The following is a 12,858-nucleotide window of genomic DNA, read 5'->3' on the forward strand; positions in this document are numbered from 1 at the left end:
CCTCATGTTAATGTTTAACATACTTTGAAAATAGGAATGAGATAACCTGTTTAAGGGAGTTTCAAGAAGCACAGATGTCATTTTGAACATGTTGCTTGCCTTACCCCATTCCATGCAACTTTTATGAAAGTTGTCATTAACTCTTTATGATAAAGAACTGTATCTTCCAGTTTCATAAAAAGAATATGAGGTGGCAATATTCATGTTTCACTTTGTTTTTTGTTGCTGTATACTCATAAGAAGTTACATTCCAACCTAATTCATATCAACACATATTTATTGAATGCCTCCTACTGCAAGCATCAAACACTGTAGTTATTTATAAAAACTTGAACTCTGAAAGAGAGCCTTATACAGAGAAGTTTCTACTTTATGCTTTAGTCACTGGGGATTCAAGACTTGATATAAAGCTACAGTAATTAAGACAGTGTGCTATCAATATAATAATAATTAGGTTGATCAATGGAACAAAACAGAGTCCAGGAACAAACATTTTTCATAATCACCTTATATATATCAAAAGCATCACTGTAGTTCAATATGGAAAGAATTATCTTTATAATAAATGATGCTAGATCAGCTGGGTCCATATTTTAAAAATAAACCTTGACCTCTATATCATGCCATACATTTAAATTAATTTTGCTGCCTTGTAGACCTAAATGCAACATATGAAACAGTGGAGTTTCAAAGAGAAAAATCTGCATGATCTTGTGTAAGAAAGAATTTCTTAATGTGAACACAAAAGACAATAATCATAACATAAAGATTATTTGGATTTTATTATATTAATATTATTGGGTCATCAAAAGACACCATTAAGTACAATGCTGGGTCTGGTTTGCCAGTTTTGCCTATTAGAAATCACAACCTTAATTGTCAAAAAAAAAAAAAAAAAAAGATACCTTTGAGAAAGTATTTATAATATAGGAAGGAAGTATTTGCAATACATAAAATATAGATAATACATGTATCACATACATTTATACTATAATAATATATAGATGCACGTTTATATAATATAATACAAACAAAAAAAGACTATATCTAGACTATAAAAGCTGTTACTAATTAATAACGATAAAACAGCAATTAATAAGGAAAAACAGGTACCTTATTTCCAAAAACATTTCAGCAAAAAACTGAAATATGCACTTCACAAAAGAGAATATGTGAAAAAATGTTTAACTGCATTATTTATCAACAAAATATAATTAAAATTACAATGAGGTTCCACAGCATACTTACCAGAATGGCTAAAATTTAAAAAAAAACTAAGAGCATCAAGTGTGACAAAGATATAAAGCAACTGGAACTTCCATATAATACTTTGGGAATGTAACTTGATATAACCACCAGTTAATGGTGTCTTTTAAAGTTGGATATACAGACATACAGTGCCAAATAATGCCGGCTTCATACCCACAGATATGAGTGCTTATGTTCATGAAAACATTCATATAAGAATATTCATGGAAGTTTTAATCCTGTCAAAAATTGAGAACAACTCTAGTGTCCATCCACAGGAGATTCCATAAATAAATGGTGGTGTACTCACATCATGAAATAGATACTGGAATAAAAAAGAATGAGCTATGTCTATAAGTAATAATAAGGGATGAGTCTTCATAGACCTAATGCTGAATAATGAAGCCAGATATTAAAAAGCTCATAGACCATTAATTTCATTATATGAAAGTGAAAAATAGGCATAATTACCTATGAGGATGAGATCAGAATAGCAGTTACTATTTCAAAGGGTGAGTAATGATTAGAAGGGCATATGAGGGAGCCTCCAGGAGTATCTAAATCAGAGTGGTGACTCTGGTATGTCAGTAAGTGTGTAAAACTTGAACTGTATCCCTAAGACTTGTGTAGTTCATTATAAGCAAAAGATAAATCTTGGCAAAGGAAGGTCAGTAGGATTGTAGATAAAACAAGAATAGTTTTGAGTTTGATGCTTATGGAAGCTGGGTGATATGCATATAGGGATTCATTGTAATATTCTATTTTGTGTATGCTTGAAAGTTCTCATACTAAAACATTTCCATAATAAAATAAGTCCAGGTACTTTGGTGAAAAAATATTATATCTTCCTCTTATATTTTAAGTTTCATATTATAAATTTCATATGGATTAATAACTAAAAGCTACTAGTAACACAATAAAACAGTAGGAAATGTAGGCAAATGTATAAATGATAGGTGGAAAAGAACTTTTCTAAAAAGCGAGACCAAAATAAAAGGAAGAAATTGCAAATGAATATATTAATAGACTTAAGTATATAAAGTTTTTCAATATTTAGGACCACTTTTTAAGTGTTTAGAAAGGAAATAACTGGGGGAAATAATTTTAATAAATATGACAGAAGACATAAACCATTTATATATAAGGAGCTTTGAAAAATATTAAAGGTGAATATTTGTAACCTATAATAAAAACATGTATGAGACATGAACAGAATTCATAAACTAAGGAAACAAATTGCTAATAAACAACTTTTTAAAAGTTTAAATTCACTGTTGATTAACTGGATAGTTACCAGTGTGAGTGAGTGTGCAGCTGAGAGTTTAAAGTGGTATAGAGTCTAAAATTTGTTCATAAGAAAATAATTAGAATATTTCATAATTTTAAAAATGCAACACTATTCATAATAAATTAGAAACAACTTATCTAGAAATAAAGGAACAATGAAATGGTACATGTCTGCAAAATACTTTATTGAGTCATCATTAAAAATTATTTCCAAATAATTTATAATACTTTTATATTGCTGTGTTCTAAGTTTAAAAATAATAAGGAAAACACTTGAATATATATATATATTGCAATTCTGTATATACTAAATTCTAAAATTCATAAATAAAAACAATGATGTAGAAGGAGAGGTAGTTATTCTGAGTTGTAGGTTATAGAGAACTTATATTTGTTTTTAATTTTTTAATTTTCCATTATTTTACAATATACATCTGCTTTGGGGTTTGGGTTTTTATAATGGGGAAGAGAGGAGTCAGTGACTTTCCCCTACCTGGTACTACATTTTGTTTGTCTATCTTTAATAGTTCAGGATAGTAATTGATGTTTTAGAGAACAAAAGAATGACCAAAAGCTTATCTATCCCACGAATCCCATCAAAACTGCCTTTTTGCCAAGTCTGAATCTAGCTTAAGAATTATTGGTAAATAAGGGGCAGAACTTAACTAACTAGATAGCTATAAATTTTATCTTATAAAGGAGGATCACTGTCAGATAACTGCTGCTTTTTAGCTGATTCCTTCTTTGCCAACATAGGAACCTAGTGCCACACTTCACTGCTTTTCTTCCTCTTGAAAAAGAGTGTGATCTTCCATAGAAAAACTGAAACGAGCCAAACACATCAAGACAGTTGGATATTGAGAGGTCAGTTGGCTGAGAACCTTACAACTTATTATATGAAACTTTCATTTGATCTTAAGGCCACTGCATTCCTTTAAGCCCTAGCTTTCCCCCTTTTCTTACATCTCTGTTCTTTCTGTCAGGGCTCTCATTTCTTTGTGTCTAAATGCTCCTCATAAGTTCATAAAATTAGGAAATGGATAGTTTTAGCATTCCAGTCTGTGTGAGTGGTTCTCTGCAGAGGAAGAACACAAAAGAAAAAGGGAGGGAGACCATGAGTAATTTCTTCCTCTACCAATATACTGAATTTAATCATCAGTCATATTCTTGTTACAGGAAACCTGATTATAGCCCAGAGTCTTCCAACATCACTGCCAGCCTGTCCACTTTAACAACTGAAATATTATCAACTAAAGGATCTGGGGTGTGTTTAAACACTAAATTTTGATACCAAAAAGCCATCATTCACCTTGTCTACAACAAGTGCTTTCATAACTTTCCTGTTTTAGGTGCTGACAATGTGATGAAGACATGGTCCCTCTGACCAAAGCCCCTCCTTAAAAACATAATTTTTGCATTGAGATGGACAAACTTTAAACATATATTTACAAACTAATAAATGCTTTTTAGGAAAAACTTAGGGCTTATGTGTTTATAAGCTTGTAACAGGGAACTGGTTTTGTCTAGATAGAAGCAGTAATTGAGCTAAGTTTTAGAAGTTGAAGAAAATACCTAAGACAAGCAACAGGGGTAAGATTATTACAGGCAAAGGAAAAAATTGTCAAAATGAGCCAAGAATGAGAAGGCATTGTGATAGAAACAAAGAAAGAGAAGGGAGTATTGGCACAACACAAGCTTGTACAAGTAGGCAGAGACCAGGTTATCATAAAGGACCTCAAAACAAGGCTTGTCAAATTGCAAATAGATGTTCCAAGAGGAAATGGGGAGTTAACTAGGCAGGCTGACTTCTAAAACTGTATAGATACATATATCAATATGTAATATATATGTGAGAGAGATGCAGACAGAAATACACAATTCCGCCTAACATAACCATGGTTTCTCCAGACAAAGTTGAGATTGAGGCAAAGAAGGAAAAGGAGTGTATTCAAATCTAAACTTACAGAATCCAATAATACAAAAATTAATAAAGTATCAGGGTCAAGGAGCCTCAGGAGGCTCTAATACAATACAGAATTAATAAATCCAAGGTGGTTTTCCCGGGGCTAATATTTATAAATTCTTAAATTTCCATTTGTGTACTATTGGAGAAAGAAAATTTAAGCAATTTAGGAAACACGTTGCATTTAAGCAGAAGTAGTAAGAACACCGTGTTTGCAGTTTACCCCCATAAACCATGGATTTTGCTGTTGTTGGGTTTTCTTCGGTGTTGAGAAAGTTGAGTCCCTGTTTCATCCTTTTTGATCTTGAAAATTATATATTTATACGTTGTTTATATATTTTATATATATTAAATATATACATATTTAACAAATTATTAGAATCTATACCAGCTGTGATGATTTTAAAGGCACACTACTTTAAAATACCTTAAGATACTCTTTGTAGTATTTCTTTAGTATAGTAAGATATAGATGGCCCTAGAGTACACCAAAGAAATTGTCCTAGTAACTATTTTCTCAACTGACTCAAGGATGGTAATAGGTAGTTTCAGTCTAGATGCATGCAAGAGAAGGCAATTCCTTACATACATTGAACACCAGAGACCATTAGGGCTTCATTCTCTCCCTGATCCCCAGTGAAGAAAGCTTCTAGAGTATCCAAAGAGCATCTACTTACGTTTATTCTGCATTAATGTATTTTTACTGTATGACATAAATTATCTAGAAATCATGGAAGATATTTCCATATGAGATTCTAATAATCATTATAGTCCTTTTTCCTGAAAAAAAAAAATTTATATCACAACGGAAGTGGTAAAGAACTTCTTGTATATTATTTTCTTTTTTTTTTTTTAAAGATTTTAATTATTTATTTGACAGAGAGAGACCACAAGTAGGCAGAGAGGCAGGCAGAGTGAGAGGGGGGAAGCAGGACTCAATCATGACCCTGGGATCATGACCTGAGGTGAAGGCAGAGGCTTTAATCCACTGAGCCACCCAGGTGCCCCTTGTATATGATTTTCTTTACAAAGCTCTTTGAAAGAGTTTGAAATTAATATGAGGTGACTTGAGATTTTGAGTTGTTGAATACATTAAGGTGCCAAGAGGGTGGTACACTTGGAGAGGTCATAGCTCTGTAAACTTTTTTTTAATGGCTTTAGTAAAAAACTCTCAACTACTGACAACATGAATATTTTCCATGGATTCTAATAACAAGTTAAAGTAGATAATAAGAGCAGTTTATATTAGATAGTATACTTTTTTCCTACTGACATTTTAAGGTATTGAGGAAAGTGTTGCAAAAAAATTATGGTCCATCATAATTCTGGTTTCACTAAATTTATGTTGTATTATAAATTTAGGCATAATAAATATAATTACATATAAATCCACAATAGAGGATAAGTCTTCATTTGTGATGAATACATATTATAAACTTAATTTTTATATAGATTTCTTATCCAAACATTTCTGTGCCACAGACAACACAATGATTGATTTCTTTTGTGTATTATCATTGATCAGTGTATCTCCTACAATATCACAAAAAAAGATGCTATGTTTATTTTATTCCTTAGATCAGTACAATGGAACATGAATTTTCAATAAGGGAACATGGATTTGAAGTTCAACTGAGAGAGCTGGAAGACAGTAATCGAAATTCCACTGATGAGCTGAGGCATCTCTTAGTGACTCAACAGAAAGCAGCCAATAGGTGGAAAGAAGAAACAAAGAAACTTACTGAAAGTGCAGAAATTAAAATCGGTAATTTAAAGTAAGTCCCTATTGTTTGATACATTTTACAGAATAAATTAACATTTAATGTCCTTGCCATAGTGTTCTTTAAAATGTCTTGTATTTTTATTAAGTGAATACTTATTGAACTGTTTTGAAAATTATTAAGCATTATAAACCAGAACTCATACTGTATATTTTTGTAAATTTTACACATATTCTACAAAATATAATAATTTTTGTTGGAAATAGCAGTTTAGAATCTTTTTTTTTTTTTTTTTTTAGATCTTATTTGTTTATTTGACAGATAGAGATCACAAGTAGGTTGAGAGGCAGGCAGAGAAAGAGAGAGGAGGAAGCAGGCTTCCCTGCTGAGCAGAGAGCCTGATCCAGGGCTCAATCCCAGGACCCTGGGATCATGATCTGAGCCGAAGGCAGAGGCTTTAACCCACTGAGCCACCCAGCACCCCAGCAGTTTAGAATCTTAACAGTCTTTGCATATAAGCATAGCATAAAAATGTTTTGTGGTTGCAACAGAATTTGATTGATTTGCAAAGCCTTAAGTATTTGCTCTGTGGCCCTTGAAGAAAACGTTTGTTGACCCCTGCCCAGAAAGTACTTGAGCTTTTTATGCTGAATGCAATGGAGATGCTTTGGAAGGCTTTGAGCAAAGTGAAATAAATGATCAGGCTTAAATGTTCAACAAATCAGTTTGATTACAGTTTGAATAGACTGAAGAGGAGCAAAGGTAAAAGGGAGAAGGTAGGCGAGTACTGTATAATTGATACATAAAATGTAATTTGGATTAGGTTTTAAAGGGTTGTGTTAGGGTCCGTGATCAAAGGAACGAGACTGATACAAAGCGAAAGTCAAGCAAAACTTTATTTCGCACCAAGCATCAAGAATCAAACTGACCGGTCAGGGCTATCTCTTACGAAAAGGTGATGACGATGATCCCGACAAGGTCACTCCCAAGAAGGCCGCTCCGGAGGAGGCTGCTCTAGATGAGGCTGCTCCGCAGATGAGGCCGCTCCATGATCGGAGCCACTCCCAAGAAGAGGCCACTCTCAAGATGAGGCCGCTGCTCTATGAGGTTGCTCCCCAGACAAGGCCGCTCCCAAGAAGAGGCCATTCTGGACAAGACCGCTTCCCGGACGAGGCTGCTCCCGACGACGAAGAGGCAACAATGACAGCGACGATGACAAGGAGGACAACCTGGATGACACAGACTCAGCTCCCCACGATGCCACTCTGACAAGGCTGCCACCCAGAGGAAGCCACCGCTGCAGACAAGGCTGCTCGTGGCTCGGGGTGGCGAGGCATTTTGCGGCGAGGCCGTTGGCATCTCAGGGCCACTGGCGTCTCGGGACCGCTGGCATTCCAGGGGCTGCAGGCGTCAGGACCGCTGACCGCTGGGCCGCTGGACCGCTGGTGTCTCGGCACCGCTGACGTCTAGGGGCTGCAGGCGTGGGGGACCGCTGACCACTGGACCGCTGGTGTCTCAGGACCGCTGACCACTGGGCTGCTGGACCACTGGTATCTCAGGACTGCTGACCGCTGGGCCGCTGGGGTCTCAGGACCGCTGGCCTCGAGGGGCTGCAGGCGTCAGGACTGCTGACCACTGGACCACTGGTGTCTAGGGGCTGCAGGCGTCGGGACTGCTGACCACTGGACCGCCGACGTCTCGGGACCGTCATCAGCGCAACTGCCAGAGGCTGCAGCTCCGGGCTGCTGAGGCAGGACCACTGGAAGCTGCAGGCTGCTGGAGGCTGCAGGCAGTGGTTCAGGACCACCAGAACCGCTGGCAGGACCGCCAGAGGCAGGGCCGCAGGCGGCTGGAGGCTGCAGGCGGCGGCTCAGGGCCGCCGGAGGCTGGAGACTGCCGGTGCAGGGACCGCCGGTGGCGGACCGCTGGCAGTGGTTATAGCTCTTACAAGAGCTGTTATAGCTCCTTCACTCCGCCGACTCTTCGGCTTCCACCAACTCTTCCTTCTGCTCCCATCACAGCTCTCCTCTTCCCCTGCTAGCCTCACAGCAACCTTTATGCGGTTGGTTGAGCCCCACCCCTATACAGGTGGCCAATCGAATCTCAATTCACCCTAGTGGATATACACATGCTGCACCGATTGGACATCTCCACCTGGCCTGCCCCACCCCTACATCCGGGGTCCACAAGCAAGTTCCTCTGGGAGGGGCAGGCCCTTACAGTTGGAGATCATTAAAAAAAAGTTTGAGCCATGTTAAATATGACCTGCCTAGAAAACATTTTAAATCAGATATCAACTAGTCAGCTGAGTCTGTAAGTTTGGAGTTCAGGGAAGAGATTGCAGCAGGAGCTATACATGTGGGAGTCAGTACTGTACACGTAATTTTTAAAATCATGGGATGAGAACATGTAGAAAGGAAGTCTAGGTAAATTAAGCTGTCTGAGGTCTGAGTTCCAAGTCTGGAGAGATGAAAATTCCATTGAAAGAGACTGAGAAAGAATAACTAGAGAAATAAGAATCAAGATAGAATGGTTAAAAAAAATTTTTTTCAGGAGTATAAGCAATAATAATAGGTGATATTTACTTATACGCACGTAACATGTTTGGTGTTCCAAGCGACTTAACACGTGCTTAATCTTGATAACAACCCTACAAAGTGGATAACATTATTGTTTATTTTTACAGAGAAACTGAGGCGGAGGAAGGTTAAGGAACCAGTTCAAAATCACATAGCAAACAAAATGGCCAGTAAAGACAATATGCTCTTAACCATTGTTTTATAAAATGCTACTGATTGGTTGAGAAAAGTGAAGACAGAGAATGGACCTTTTAGTTTGGCACCCTTTGATGGTCTTTGTGAACTATGTTAAGAGCAGTTTTGGTACAATAGTGAAATAAAAATGTACTTAGAATGAATTTAAGAGAAGTAGAGAATTTCTGCTTCCAGTTTAATGGTGAGCTAAGCAATTTGAACCTCCACCACAACTAAAAAAGTTAGATGGATTATAAAACCCATCTAGAAGAGCATTAAAGAACTAACAAATAATTATTACCAAATTTGCCTTATCCCAGGAATGCAAAATTATTAAAACATTAGAAAATATGTTAATATAATTTATCACTTTAACTTTTTTTTTTAAGATTTTATTTATTTATTTGACAGAGAGAGAGATCACAAGTCGGCAGAGAGGCAGGCAGAGAGGGAGGAGGAAGTAGGCTCCCTGCTGAGCAGAGAGCCCCACACAGGGCTTAATCCCAGCACCCTGAGATCATGACTTGAGCCACCCAGGCGCCCCACATTAACTTTTTTTAAAAGAAAAATCATAAGGTCTTCTCAATAGATACAGAAGAATCATTTGATAAAATTTGATATCCATTTATATTTCAAAATAACTCTAACAAATGAGGAATAGAATTTCTTTAATTTTATGAAGTTATCTATTGTAAAGCAAACATTATTTTTTAATGACCAAAAAAATGTTAGTAATTTTCCTTTGAAGATTGGGAAGATATAAAAGTTTATTATTACCACTTCCATTAATATTTGTATGAGAATTCCTTACCAGTGCACTGTGGCAAGAAAATGAAAGAAAAGGTATGAAAACCAGAAAGGAAGAAGGAAAACAAACACAGATGACTGTATATAATTAGTATATATAAACTGTATATATAGAGTATATATAGACTGTATCTATAGTATATATAAAACATGACTATATGTAGTATGTCCAAAATTAATAGATAATAGGTTAATATACAAAAATCAATTGTATTTCTACATATCTGCAACAAATATTTCAAAACAAAACTTCAGTAAAATTTACAATGCATCAAAAAACATCAGATGCTCAGAAATAAATTTAACAATGTGTGAGACTTCTACATGGGAACTATGATATCAGGAAGATTGAAGAAGGCTGAAGTAAATAGAGATCAGGTTAATTGATCAGAATACTTAATGTTGTAAATTTGTTAACAACTTCCCCTGTCTAGCCATCTATAGATTCCGTACAGTCCAGATAAAAATCCTAGCACATGGAGCAGTATCCTAAGTATATTAAGTGAAAAAAAAAAAAATTCTGTATAGTACGTATAGTATTCTGCCCTTTAAGATGGGTGTGTGTGTATACATATATATACAAGCCTGCTATACATACACTACATTCATACACATATGTGTACATTCTCTTCTTAAAAATAGGTGACCAGAACAGTAATTAAAATGGTTATCTATGAGGAGAGAGAAAAATGTAAAGCTAGACTTCTTTGAATGAACTTCGTCTTATAGGTATATAGGCTTGAGTTTGACACTATATAAATGTTCTTATAACTGTCTTATAACTGTTCTTATAACTGTCTTTTAAATAAAAATTTTTTTAAAAAACCTAAAAATCTAAAGTAAAATTAAACAAATGAACTTAATTGTGTAGAAAGTTGATGACTTAACTGCACAGATAAATTATTTCAGGTGACATTAAACATAGTAACTAAACTGTATATCCCTACTGAGATAAATCCTAAGGATAAAAGCGAATGTAAAAAACCATAAACTGTTTTTAGTAGTTAAATCATCATAAATAATATTGATGTTACTATTACTCTGACTCTTATAAGATAAAGAAATTGAATAATTATAGAAATGCCTTTAAGAACCAGGATTTTTATAATAAGAAGGAAGAGACCCAAATAAAACTTGTATTTCTGCATTGAAATTGGGAATATTATCATGGGAACTCATGACGTGTTTTACTCATAAAAATATGTATTTCCTGGCTCGGTCCTGTATTTCCTCACTCTGTCCACTTAAGGGACCCTAAGAGGCAGTGACCAGTATTCTGCTATGAGATATCCTAAAAGAAACCGGAACTCTCTAGAGAAATGATTGATTACAGCTATAGGATAGGAAAGTACAATATGAGCCTAGAAAACAAAAGGGGAGGAAGGTATCAAGATTATTTGGCCCATGTCAGAAGGACCCAGGAGCCAACTTAAGTACGCCCCTTCTGCAGAACATCTGCAGTAAATTGAAACATGTCAAATATATTAAAAATCCATGACTTCAGAATGATACTAAATTTAAAAAAGCCTTTGGTCACCTTTAGAAGATCCTATAGAACTGGCTCTTTCTGAAAAAAGATAAAGGAGAAAATCAAGCTTTTATTGTACTTTTTCTTTAGTCACTACTATAATAGCCCTTACTTCATTGGTTAGGGAACCAACATAGGTATTTTGCTAGTTAGTAGCCCAATGTGTTTGTTCTGATTAGGCATCCCAGAACCAGGGAAATAAACACAGAATAGGAGTATAGAAACACTAGTTGTAAGACTTAAGCCAAGAGTTCATTGACTACCTGATCTGCATAAACCTGTCCTGGTTGGGGGGCCACAGTGTCATTTGGGTCTCTAGGAATTTTTTCAGCAACAGTGTCCAGTAATCCTGAAGGTGTCTGGATTCTTCCTTCCCCACTGCGTGGTCATCCATTGCACCCCACTGCTTGGTCACCTAATTTTGGAAATTAGGTCTTCACAGATCTCTTAGGGGAAGGCTATGTATATGAATGTATAACAGATTCCTTTTAAAGGAACCTGCAACCCCTTTCTTTATTCAAGAGGCTTTGAGTCTGTGACCTGACTAAGTCTGAGAAATGGTTATAGGGCTGTAACACTTTCTTATAGTGATTCAAGTCAGGTTTGCTTTTCTACTTCTCCAAGTCATGTAGTAGATCACCCATCTATTTCAGTTCTAGGGTCACAGTGAACAAACTAGCAGATCCCAAAGATCTCTGCAGATCAAACTCTCCTGGTAACTATTTCAACTCTGCCACCCATTCTAGTAATGATGACCACATTTTCTTTGGAGATTTAAAGCTGCTACATCACCCTTGCCATTGAGAATCCTATCATCAACATTGAATTCAGGAAACACTACAGAGCTCCGCAGGGATACTGGAGCAACTCTCATGACTGCATTTCACTCAGTCTCTGTGGAGAAAATGTGCTTTGGATCCTTCTGAGGGCCAGAGTTGAAGGATGGATGAGCTGTTTTTATATTTAAAAAAAAAAAAAAAAAAAACCTGGCTGCAGTCTTCCAGTCTCCCCCAGGCTTTAGTAACTTCCTCTACACTACTGATTCTCAAATGGGGATTACTTTGTCCTTCTCCCCTCCCTGGGACATTTGTCTTGAAAATATCCAAACACATGTAGGGATGATTCTGGATCTAGTGTACAGATGCCAGGGATACTGCTAAACATCCTATAATGCACAGAACAGCTCCTCACAACAAAGGATTTTCCAGCCAAAGATATCAGAAGTGCCAAAGTTGACAAATCTTGCTTTACACCATAACAAGGATTTTCTTACATTTCAATATCATTCAATATAGGTTACCCTTGAGCCCAAATTATGTTCAGCTAACCAAACAAATCAAGTCACTTGAGCTAACCTGAATCCATAATGTCTGCTTTGTGAGCCCACATTGAAAAATTTGGCCTAATCTAATGCTATTTCTTCATCTTTAATACGACATCCTTAGGATCCATTCTCGCACATACTCCCCAGGTTCTGTCTACATAAAATTGGCAGAATCGTGTAATGATTTTAGGGTATTCTGCCTCCTCACAGGTCTTGTTTTGAAGGTC

General features: G+C 36.2%; 1 protein-coding gene across 4 annotated transcripts in view; it reads left to right on the forward strand.

The window, feature by feature from the left end:
- Positions 1–12,858, forward strand: part of SCLT1 (sodium channel and clathrin linker 1) — a 190,038-nt gene that overhangs the window by 131,017 nt on the left and 46,163 nt on the right. For all 4 annotated transcript variants that reach the window (XM_059168760.1, XM_059168770.1, XM_059168777.1 and 1 more), the window contains one exon: positions 6,077–6,273. In XM_059168760.1, the coding sequence (XP_059024743.1) occupies positions 6,077–6,273 (197 nt within the window). The remainder of the gene's footprint in view (positions 1–6,076; positions 6,274–12,858) is intronic.

The sequence above is a fragment of the Mustela lutreola genome, chromosome 1, assembly GCF_030435805.1.
Source record: "Mustela lutreola isolate mMusLut2 chromosome 1, mMusLut2.pri, whole genome shotgun sequence".
In the NCBI taxonomy this organism is placed as follows: Eukaryota; Metazoa; Chordata; class Mammalia; order Carnivora; family Mustelidae; genus Mustela; species Mustela lutreola.